Source organism: Botryllus schlosseri, chromosome 1 (genome assembly GCF_051294905.1).
Source record: "Botryllus schlosseri isolate E-star chromosome 1, Bs_hap1, whole genome shotgun sequence".
NCBI classification, from domain to species: domain Eukaryota; kingdom Metazoa; phylum Chordata; class Ascidiacea; order Stolidobranchia; family Styelidae; genus Botryllus; species Botryllus schlosseri.
In genome coordinates this window covers 31,155,472-31,168,234 of record NC_137236.1, presented here as the reverse complement: position 1 = coordinate 31,168,234, position 12,763 = coordinate 31,155,472, and the positions used below count along the sequence as shown (strand labels likewise).

Below are 12,763 nucleotides of genomic sequence, written 5' to 3'. Positions count from 1 at the left end.
TACAAATTACGCTACATTCAACTGCGCTTGCATCGATACCACAAGTAGCATAGAAATAAGCGAAGATGAAACTCGGATGGGTCCCATTGAACAGTACCAAGCTATGATAAATAACAGAGGGGAAAAGATTTATGAATGCTATGCGAAGCATAGAGATGTAACTGTCTCCCCGTTGAATGATCCCGTTTTCTATAACATGGTACGCTATGCACGTAGACTAAGCACATTTATGCGGTGGCCGGATAATATCATTACCTCCGGAGCTGAGCTCGCTGACTGCGGATTGTTCTATTTGGGCTATAAGGATCATTTAAAGTGTTTCTCGTGTGGTGGGCTGTTTCAAAATTGGTTGCCGTGCGATGATCCCTGGCTCGAGCATGCAAAGTTTTATCCTACATGTCCTTTTCTCATAAAGCGCAAGGGGCTGCAATATATTCGTAATGTCTGTTATGCGACACCTAATATAAGAAGAGGCTCGACTAAATTTGATGGCGAGGTGGAATTGCGTGATGACTGTTGTACTTATGTTTAATATTTCTTTTCAAAGAATGAGTCTGGCAATCCGTGGAGATACTATTCTGCCCCAAGGGCCCTATAGAAAAGAGTTGTATCTTTTTAATGACATCACAAAATTACGTATCGAAGCCTCGAATGGGGCAGAATTGACCTCGGATCAACTCTTTGTACATTCCACAAACGGGACCATTCAGAAATATCGAGCCACTCTGAAGCATGAAGGAGGTTTGGTCGTTACGTATACTCGCGACGGAATCGAGCATTATCAACCTCTGAATCCGGCTGACGAATTCGTCATCTATTCCCCCAGCGTAGTTGTTCCTAATCCTGACCTTCCGCTCGTATCGTATGTACTACAAGCCAGTGATCGCTACATCAAACAAAATGGACAGATCGAACGCAAGAACTCGGATCGCAACGTCGGATGGCAGCAAAGCGGTGTACCTCGAAACATCAACAGATCTGGAGGATTTCAGCACGCGAATCGACGCAATAACGATCAGCGATATCATTGATATGCTATTTTTTCGAAATAAAATGAACTGCTACATTATACAATGCTATTTCAATGATACTGAGTAAAGTGTTAAGAGATATGAAAAGCGCCGAATCGTATGAAATGCGGTGACTACAGGGATCAAACCTACAACCTAGAGCAAGATAGTTGACTGATTCCTCTGTGATGACGTTATGAAATCTAGTTCAACGTTTAGTGTATTACGCGAGAATTCATATTCTCAAAAACAGCTCAGTATGCATAATCATGATGATGTAGCAATGGGCGTTATATAGGCGTGGCGCTTGATGATGTGGCACAGATGATGTGGCAATGGGCTGATGATGTGGCAATGGGCGTCATATAGGTGCGGCAAGTGACGTGGCAATGGGCGTCCTATAGGCGTGGCAATGGGCGTCCTGTAGGCGTGGCAATTAAGGCGACGTGGCCTTCTGGGATTGGTGCGTACCAAACGATTCCCATAACACTACTTCCTTGAACCAGCTTTTTGAAGTTAGCATTAGCCCGGATTTATCGTTTCTAGTTTCCGTTATTATCTTTTACTTTTCGAAAGGAGTATAGTATTGTAGAGCGCCCCGTGCCTCTGTCCTAATGATATTGAAGTCCTGACATATCTATATCAGACAACGATGCATTCTATTTCTCAATTTCGTTGAATTGTCAATGGATTGATTGAGCCAGCGCAGTTCGCTTAATACTGCCTTTATGTCTTTCATGTGGTATATTATGTTCGTGATGTTGTTTGATTGCTAAAAACAATGACCGTAGAGTGTCGTAAGTATTCACAAACGGAAGGACTGAATATTTTAATCCAACTATTCCAACACGACAAATAATATTTGGAAATTGGTAAGGTGCATCTGAGTTAGGGATTAATTTTAGTGTATGCTTCCAACGCAATGCATGTGATCCGAAGTTGAAATGGAAATAATTTCAGTCAAAGATGTTGAAATAACTTGAAAATTGGGATATGTGAAAAAGGGTTCACAGTGTCGAACCTACCAAGGTTCGTTTGTTAAGGCAAACCTCCAAAACTCTGAGGTGCACGCACAACACGCAAACGTAACCCTCACGCTCACACTATACCTAAAAATTTGGTCAACCATGTTGGAATACTGGCAGAATGACAGCGACCAAGCTGCCGAAAATTGTTGTGGTGCTCTCTATTTGAGTGGACACACACGATTTCATTATAAGTGAAACTCCTCGCAGACATCTTGCTAATTATCTTTATTGAGATCGATTTATTTTTAGAGATGGCAGCGACGAAATTACCCAACCAGAAATGACTAATTATACCGGCAGAATATGCCATCGAAACGGGAGGCAGTGCATGATATCTGACTCAGATATATGTGATGGAGTTTCGGTATGTGACCACGGTAAGTGCAGTATTGAGGCATACTATATCACTCCTGTTTCAAATGCCACGTCTTTGGTGCCGTTACAAGCCTCCATACAAACAGTGACCTCTCTCCTGTGTAGCCATAGGCTAGCTTCTGACCTCGTGGTCAAAATACCGGACATGTATTCATCAAAGATGATCAGGGATTTCGATTCATGATTTGATTAATGAAACGGATTTGATGGGTTTGGATTATTTAGGATTTACGATTTTTTATGCCGGCTTCGGCTTCGGACTTGGATTTTATGATACTTCACTAATTCTCGTGGCACTTTTGGCAAAAAATAAACAGCTGGTCCAAAATATGGTCAGGACTAGGACAGGATGCGATATCTATTCTGGTTTCTGAATCGGATTGGGCTCTCAGCAACGGGAAAGGATCGGAATTTGAGAAGTACAGATGAGTGTGCTCAACTAACTTTGTCAGCTTGGGTTTTGTCTGAATCTATGTGGCTTGCTGCAGCGCTGTACTCTGTGATAATTGTAATTTACCAGCGGAATCTCCAAGATCACCTAATCCAGTACGTGGCTCCTAGAGGATTGTATACCCATCCTCATCTGACAGTCAGTTATACTGACGACCGAACGGTTTCAAATAGACATTGTAAAATTCGAATGTTTGTGTCGCAAATAATGCATGCCTGAAAGGTAACATTCAAAATACATCGGAAGATTCCTATTGTACATGATGATCTATCTCGCAGGTATTGACGAGTGCATTTGTCCTGGGGACGGAAAATGTAAGCAAAGCATTGCCTTATATGTATGAAGGTTGGTATCTTATATCTGCTCGTTCATCAGACCGTTCGGACAACAAATGTTTCCAATGTCTGACGGAACCATTTGTCGTTCTGCCGATTTCCAAGTTATGTGACGGCGTATTTGACTGCCGCGACCTCACCGACGAGTGCCTCTGTCATCAAACAGCTCGACCGAGACTTTGCGAAAATGTCATCTTAGGTAAGTGAAGTTGTTGTGTCGTATTAAAACAATGACATTCAATAAATCTCGATCACAGATACGGGTAAGACGAAAAAATCAATTATAAAGTCAATTCGATGTGAGGAAAATGGAATTAAAACACCGATGAACGCTACGAGTGTGTGCGATAAAAGGTTGGCTACATTGCTATTCTGAGAAGTCTTACCAAACAACAGTGTTTACTCATTCAGGATGTCATAAATTAAGCCAAGAATTTTCTCTGAAATAACTCGAAATTAGCCAATAGCCACTTAACATAGTTTGGTGACGCTGTCATGATATAGAGGATGATTCGTTGTGACATCAAGTTTTATGCTTAGAGGTGATACTGCTGTCCGTGTTTTGTGCGTCACAATATTTCCGTGACGTCTTCAAATTATGCCACCTATGTCTCCTTGGCCAGGACGATTTACTACGGACTTGTGCATGAAGCATCCATTCATTTCCACCGTACTGATCAACTTATTGTTGTCCTGCCTCTGAAGTCATATTTTGTCATATTTAATAAATAGTGACTGGCAGTAAATAGTGGTTGTTTAATATTAGGATCATATAAGTTCGAGGTTACATGTAGCAAAAGGTCATCACAATTAATTTTTCCCCATTCTGAAGAGATTTTCTATTGGCCCTGGTCTGGAAGAATCGTTAAAAATAAGGTAAAAAATAAAGATTAGAGTGGAACGTAATAGTATGATAAAAGATATTATCATGTTATATTAAGATAACGGATGTCATAATATAGCAACCAAGCTTGCCATAAAAGATAAAACAATATAAAATAGAATAAGCTCTCTGCTGTTCGAAATTTTCTGTCGGTGACTTCACATTTGGTTATCCGATTGTTGTTGTCTTCGCGTTCGACTTGAACAGTGCGTTATAGACTAGCTCTATCGCTTAGGCCAGAGATACAAACACTCGGCTCGCGAGAACATTTTGTGCTGCCCATAACGGCATTCTGGAATTTCAAGTATTCAACAATATATTCAAGTGCTACATATCCTTTTTAGATGTAAGAATTTAAAGTTCACCCTAAAAATACTATAAAAATCACTGAAATCTCAACAAACTACACTATCACATCACTTTTAAAAGCTACCATGCGATAGAAGGTCAGCTATTACGTCACATGTCTAGTTCATGATGATAAAACATGACCCGTTGATGGTTCGTGACTGAAACTTGTGATTTGGTTCGGTGCGACCTTCCGTAAAATTACTCGATTTCGGATTGACTGGATGATTAAATAAAAATGACTCGAGTTCAGTCGGGTCAAACGTTAAAATCAAAGAATGGCATGCGACTCGGAACGGTGAGTTGGTAATTCTGCGGACGCAACAATCTTTGAAACTATCATGGAGAATCGTAATATATCAAAAAATCGTTGCTTGCGTGGCGCAGGGTATATAGCTATTTAATCAGGTCAATATGGCAACCATCGGCATTATGTGACCCCGTGACGTATAGTTGGTTACATGCTGGGTGTTGTTTGTTCTGTTTATCCATGTTATTATCGGTGGCGAGTCAAGTAGTAGTACGCTCCACAGCTGTAACACCAATACATTCATTGGCGATTAGACATTTCTATTGCAGGGGTTCTTAACCAGGGTCCGTGGACCACTTCGGGGTACGAAGCAACACATCATGGGGTGTGAGATGCATTGTGGAATTAGGCCTATATGCTGTAGAATATTTTCTTGACCAATTTATTCAACTGGAAAATGGTCCTCGCGCTACGCGGGATTTTATGTGAATAGGCTTCCTGATTTTAATTTAGGTACCATCAGAAATTTTGTTGAAACTGAACAAGGGCTACAAGAAATCTTATTGGAAGCACGAGGGGTGCGATCGGTATAGTTAAGAAACCATGCTATTACTATGACTCATAATGATTATAATCAAGTCGTTATTGATATGTTCAATTTATAAGCGAAGGGAAAGTCTAACGCTGATTTAATTTGACATCGGCAATGACAGTTACAATAGCCTACTTATCAAGACTCAAACTTCGAATTAGGCTACATCGCTCAAATGCTCTGATATGAGATCAATCTTCAGTAGATTTCAGAATATTCTACATAAAATTGTGGCACGTCAACGGTCCACCAATTGCAACATTATAACCCGATAGTTTGACAATGTCATGATGCATCCTCTCGAATGATGTCCATAACTCATTATTTTAACAAATTATGCCCGGCACAAAAACAATTTTTTTCGAATATTTTAAAATGTGATTTTTTTGTGTCAGGCGTGAATTGTACAATAGTAAATTACATTTTCACGATATTTGTGGAATGCTTGTCTGCAAGGTCCCGTCAAATAAGGCCTATTTGGAAATTATACATTAAATATCCTTATTATTGATGATGCAGCCCGCGGCGTCATCAACAGCTAGGAAATTGACCCGGGTGCACATTTGAGTTTGAGACCTATGGCTTAGGCCTTAGGTAGAAGGCAGTTTGATGTTGGAGAAGAGCAGCAGCATATAGGTTGACTCTCTTGGTTGGGAGTGCGACTTTTAGTGTTTACTTCTTCAGCCTCATCAGCCTCTCTGCGAACGGCTATGTGATTGTGAGATTGCAACTTATCGAGGACGACAGCGGTTGGCTGACAAGCAAGCCAGCGAAAAGCTCATAGGCTGTAAATTAAGCTACTAATATGTCTATTGCCCGCACACTGAAGAAAAAGACACTGCACATTTTAGCGAAATATATGTTGCCCGAGCTTGATATAGCGAGCGATAACAGTAAGTCAGAGCTACTTAACTGTAATACACAATTTTATTCGAGTATTGGAACTTCTGTATACAATTGAAAAGTAGAATAGTACTAGAATATTATCCTCAGGGGTAATCGCCAGCACCTAGTTGATATAAAAAAGTACTTTGAAATATCTATCACTGACGACTTCCAGCCGAAAATATGCGGATTGTTTTTTCAATATGATTATATTGTTCAATAGGGTACTGCAACTCTTCATGAACAACACCGGAATCAGTGAAGCCGGGTGATTTGATTTTCCGGCATAAATAATTCCTTTATAGTTTGATAATTTCTAACTGTATTTGATGTTTTGTTAATCAATGAGATCACTTGGGTAACTTTTTCTATACCAAGCGTGGTATATCTATGTCCCTCTGTTGAGATCTGATATCCTAATACAACGTCCCAATAACTTATATCAACTCCGTTCAATTTTATGATTGCATTTTATCATTTTGCTGAAAATTCTTTCTACGGTTGCCAATTGAAAATCATTAAAGAATGCGAGAAAGTTATTTGCGGTGAGCCTTTTATGATGAGAAAGTTTCATATGTTTTGAGAATTATTTATTCATGTCGACTGTAGTGTTTTCAAGAGTTAATAGTGAAGAGAAAGGTAAGGAACCACTGATACAGATGGGTAATTTATCGGTCACGTTTTCTGGCCTTGCACACATCATTGAATACGAATATACGGATCCGCTTGATTATAATGTTATGCTATCAGTATCACACATCTATATGTATAATGCACATAGGTTGGATTGCCTGCACGGTGACTATGAAGCTTATTGCATACGGAGAGGTATGTTAGCATGTAAATTGAAGATAAAAACTTAAAATTATATTGACACGACTATACGATGTGACATGGACATCGTCGACATACCAACACTGCGCTAGATATTGTCCGGATTTTCATACAAATTTTGCTTTCGAATCGTATCTTTATAAACAAATACAAATACCACTCACTTTACCAATACATCTTAAAAAATATGGAGTAGGTTTCCAGGGTGATACAATTTCCCCTTGCGCCATAACAACGTCATTTATGAAAAAAATATATAAGTAGAAGTTGCAATGAAGATACGCCGATATTGGTAGGCTGTAACATTTTATTCAAAGAAACAGAAATTGAATTGCTTTTGGGGTACACCTCGTCATAGTTTTGGCATATGGATACTGAATCACTTTGCTACACCCTTCTCCACCTAATAATTAAACAAGAAACAAGATGACAGCGGCTAGGCTACATTTAAACAAGACATTGTAGACATGAAAACAATTTGGCCCTCTTCGTACTTTTACATGAATGAATTTACAGGTATGTTTCTACTGATCTTCATAAATTTTTAGCATTTTCACTTACCCAATGTGTAAATGTATTTTCCAAAAAGATAGGACGATTGGGGAGTTGGGGCACAGACCAGCCAAGCAAAATTTAAATTAATTGGTGCTTATCGACTGTTACCGTCCGAAAATCCACACAATAATGTCAGGACATGTCGAATGCCAAGCAATGTCAAATTCACTTTTGTCAGGTACAATGACAGTGCAGTGAAACAATACGAGGTGAGACAGATTTCACCTAGCAATGAAACAAGGTACCATGCAATTGACTTGTAAAACGACAGTGTATGACGAATTGTGAAGAACGACAGCCAACATGTACTCATACAGCAAATACCTTCCCTTGAAGCTGTTTTGTATTTTACGTAGGCCTCCCTAATTGTAATTGCGGATATGTAAGTACGACATCAAAGCACATTTTCGCGTAGCCTGCGCACGAGTTATGCTAGTGTCACGAGAAAACAGTCGCCAATTGAATAAGATACCCTGTTGGGTTTTATATCTTCTTAAAATTGACTCTCACGGGGTCAGTGGCTCAGCAACCATGAACCTCGGCGCACATCAGTGCTGTGACTTGGTCAATTATTTCCTCAGACGCGGTGCGCTGACAATGCCTACCTTCTACACCAGGGGTGTTAAACTCAACTTGCGTCGCGGGCCGGATTCAAACCTTAAGAGCGCCCGTGGGCCGGACCAGTCAAATGATTTCATAATAATAATTATAACATAATAATATTTATGGTATATCACGGACCATAGAGTTCTATTCTATCACCCCTTTATTCGCAAACAATCGATTTGGCAAAATTTCGATGATTCGCCGGTTGAATAATTAGATAAACTGCTAAAACAGCGACTTTATCGACGACATACGGTGGCATATTGTTATGGTGGTTTTGTTTTAGTCGTAATCTGACAATTTCGTCTTGTGTAGGCCTATGCATTGTGAGCAATAAGAGCGATTTAACCGCAGACGAAGACGTTGAAATTTGATTCAGTTATTGTATCGCGATTTCGGTTTCTTTGGAGGCCGAGAAGCTGTTAAGTCATGAGCGAGAAAGGAGTACGACCACAGATATTCAAATTATATCTTTGTGTTACAATTATATTATCCATGTAACATGTATAACCGGTTTCCAACTGACGTTCTCACTTCTGCAAATAACTATTTTGGTGCACTTTTCCACGACACTGTGAACTCAGTGTGCACTTTTTTGCCGTCTCGGATTTTGGTGTCAATGGCAGCGACTTGATCCCAATGATGAATAAAGTGACACCATAACACCGCTGTCGGGTGGTTATAATGTCGACGGTGAACATACTTCTGTCTTGGGGAATTTTTCAATGAAAGTATTCCGTACTAAAAATCTTAGCATTGTTAGAAATGTACTGAATAATACAGTGTTTTTCGGAATCGCGCCGGATGAAACCGTCCGGCTGGCCGAATGCGGCCCGAGGGCCGTATTTTTGACACCCCTGTTCCACACGGAGTGACTAGAAGTTCAGCATGATCATTTGTTGTTGACTTCAGAGCCAAGCGGCAGTCAGTTTCAAGACAACAAGACAAAGGACTATGAATGCGACGATCCGGTCGGCCGAAGTAAGTCCGCTACATTTGATCAAATTTCAAAACTCTTTCTCTCTACCCTCTGACAAATGGGATTATAAATTTGATCGGCATTCAGATGCAACGCAGTGTGATGGGATACCAGAATGCGACAGTTTCTTGGACGAAGAATGTAATTATTGTGACACGAAACCAGAATTCTGCGAATCCATCTGGCTAATTGGAGAGGAGTATTTAGGAAATCTTGTTCAGGAATACAGGGCTGAACACTACCCGGTGTGAGTCAACTTCCTTCTTTTACTTGAATATAGTTTACAGCCAACATCAAGGCTGCGTGTTAATCGATATTACTAACTGCGTCACTTAAATAGCTGGTTCGTGGTACAGAACTTGAATATAGCTTTCAATACAACATCCATTGTAGCAGTATATTTATTAAACTCGAAGACTTTTCGGGTGCCTCTTTTCAAGAGTTATCGGCACACTGAAGGGATTTAAACAGATTTAAAAGCAAAACCAAAAAGGCGAAGTATGACGCAACAATCAAAATCACAGACCATGAAATTCGCATTGTACCAATGGCAACAATAACAAACTACGAAGTATACGGACATACGGTTCTATAGTAGCAGCATAATTTGTAAATAAACAATTACACGCACGGAAAAATTTGTAGGTTATAGAGGAAATCTTTTTGTCTGCATAAAATAGGTTTGCTCAACTGAATAATAGTAGACTCCAACACTTTTAAATGAAACACAGACCTACCACGCGCAATGACAGTGAACATATTGTCATCATAGTGCTGTGCACAGGCAAGGTTTTCGCTCAGTTTTCGCTTCAGTGTGCCGATAACTCTTGAAAAGAGGCACCCGAAAGGTCTTCGAGTTTAATAAATATACTGCTACAATGGATGTTGTATTGAAAACTGCGTCACTGTGAAAATTCCTATACCGATTCAACTCATAAAAATGAAACGCGATGGATGGTGACAAAAAGCGACTTGCTGCCACACATGGGTCCGCGAGCGGCTGTAGGAGCAAATGTGATACGGCCCAAACTAAAGTTGGAGGTGGACAGAAATTATCTAAGCAGCCATTTTATTCATCAAGCCATCGTATATGAACGGCAGAAAAACGATTTTCGCGAAAGGTACCATTGTACTGTAGTTCAATGCCTCTTCGGCCTTTTTCGTCGTGGTACACTCTTTTAACGTTTGCTCGACACTCGTACACCACTGACCAAATAACACTCCAATTCCGTATAGTATGCCTAATCCAGGGGTGAGAGAGAGAACTATTTATTGATTTGTACAACCGCAAAGAAAACAACATTGGCGCATGAAATAATAACTAGAAACTTAACGGTGTAGGACAGGGTGTGATCGATATGATTCTGGATAGGGTCAACTGGTCCGATCACACCCTGCATTGAACAATTACAGATATTATTTATAAATTTGGTTGCAATTGGTTGGGATTATTAAATTCAGCATAGCAAAAAATAAATAATAATAGATACCATGAAAAAATAGGGGTTGGACAAGTGGAGTAATAGGATATGAGGTGTCTGAATATAATTCTTTTTCAAATGAGTGATATGGAAGGTTCCGTATAGATGTAGGTATAGAATTTCAAATAACAGGACCGGCATAGTCGATTGATTTCTTTGTGGGGTTACGGGTGGGAGGGCCCACAGCGGTGTTCAACCTTTTTGGTATTCACGCCGTATTTCGATTAGATGTTTAGGTTACGGCGGTATAACGGCGGCTGTCCCATCTGGGTGTCATATACCTATGTTAAATTGGCTACTGGGAATTTCGCACTGTGGAGAGCCGCTGTGATGCTCTGTGCCATCACTGATATAGGTTGCGTATAAAAGTTTTCAAATATAACAGTAAAAATTAGGAATGCTGCAAAAAGGGATAGGGACTTCTTTTTCTACTCACGCATAACAGGAAAACATTTTCAATCTGTGACATTAATTTCGTCGATAATGTTGGTTGTTTCATTTTTAACAATCACTTTGTTGCTTGTTGTTATTTTTGTCCTCCCGTCAGAATTATATCGCAGTTATAAACCGTACGTGCCTACGTGCATACCTTCCTACGTTTATACCGCGCTATAAGTCTAAGGTGAGGTCTGGTTTCGTGTGCCATGGGTGTATATACACAGGAGTTGTACATGGGCGAAAATACACTCTTCCCGTCAAGATTGTAGACATAGTCGAAATATGCATTGGAATCACACAAACGTACCAGTAAAAGTTTCATTCGTGAGACGCACAATATTCCGACCCGGTATTGATGGGGTAGTTAATTTTCCTTCAATCACGCCAAGGTTAAGCATGGAATTTCTGTTAAGCTCAATTAAAATCCTTCAAAGATTTGAGAACCAATTGGTCGAGTCAAATTACATATTGACGGTCGCCAACACATGCAAATTTAATTATTGTAAAGGGTTGAATAAATATTGCTGGCCGGCTGCATGCGACAGTAATGCGACGGGTTTGCCACCTCTGACCTGTTGAAATAAGGATAAGCAAGGCTGCAGCGTATTGGAAATTCTACATACTAAACAGGGATCGAGGTTACCGGAACCATCAAACAAGGTGGTTCTCAAACTTTACCCCCAAGTCCCCTGGCTACGCCCCTGTAATTGTGTACACTGCGATATTTACAAGCATCTGGCATGAAGTAAAAATTCAAAATGTCATGGCAGTTTCAGCAAGAATCATTATAGATAGCTATAAAAGTCTGAACTCATGTCAACTACACCCCGTTCTTCTCCAAAGGGAACCAATAGTTCCATTACTAACGTTTGAGTGGCGAGGATAAGCATTTGCTTGTGACATCACAAAGCAGCTGCTTCCGTCTGAAATGAGCATTGTAGGGTATTGCACACCCGGTCAATATGTTCAGAAGGATAAACTTGACCATTTATTGTGGTAGCTATAGTCAATGGCCTATTTTGTTGTGGGTCTGGTACACCCCAGTACACCCCATCTGAGTTGTACACCCTTTTAAAATTTTGGTACACCCTAGTGCAGGGGTGAGAAATTTTTTTCTCGCAGGCCAAATGAAAAGCAGAAAATACGTTGGCGGGCGAGTCGAACTTTACCTAGATTTCATTTCTAAAGTGAATGCAGTGAATTGCATTGTAAATACAGTGTGGATGTGTTGATATAATGCAATAAAAAGTGACGGTTGATTAACAAAAAATAATATTTATTCGCCGTCACAATTCAAAGCAATAGTAAACATGAACATTTTAAGCTCTCTTTATTCGCTAGACGCGTTTAGCTGTTAAACGAATTAATGAATTTAGGATACTACAAAGCTTCTCCTGCCCATTTAGCACAATAGCGACCAGTCCTACATGCATTGTATAATGTGTAATTGCAACAGCTATCAGTGTGCAAAGAAAATGCTTTCTATACCTGGGGGGTCCGTGCCTCACCAGCCGTGAACCTCACCGCACGTCACTGCTTTAAACAGATTCAAAAGCGAAACCAAAAAGGCAAAGTATGACGCAACAATCAAAATCACAGACTTCGAGATTCGCATTCGCATTCAGCACATAATCCAGTGGTTCACAACGTGGGCGATTTTGAGATACAGGGGGAGGGGTGCGAAAAAGTACGAACAGGGTTGAAGAGGGCGAA

The 12,763-nt window shown here is 40.1% G+C and overlaps 1 protein-coding gene across 1 annotated transcript in view; it reads left to right on the top strand.

The window, feature by feature from the left end:
• LOC145447432 (uncharacterized) overlaps window positions 1-9,458 on the top strand; it is a 38,548-nt gene extending 29,090 nt beyond the window's left edge. The window contains exons 8-14 of the mRNA XM_080325838.1: window positions 2,288-2,415; window positions 3,143-3,178; window positions 3,240-3,398; window positions 3,457-3,553; window positions 6,939-6,985; window positions 9,065-9,133; window positions 9,219-9,458. Coding sequence (XP_080181964.1) covers window positions 2,288-2,415; window positions 3,143-3,178; window positions 3,240-3,398; window positions 3,457-3,553; window positions 6,939-6,985; window positions 9,065-9,133; window positions 9,219-9,382 — 700 coding nt within the window. The 3' untranslated portion in view covers window positions 9,383-9,458. The remainder of the gene's footprint in view (window positions 1-2,287; window positions 2,416-3,142; window positions 3,179-3,239; window positions 3,399-3,456; window positions 3,554-6,938; window positions 6,986-9,064; window positions 9,134-9,218) is intronic.
• Window positions 9,459-12,763: the final 3,305 nt, after the last annotated feature.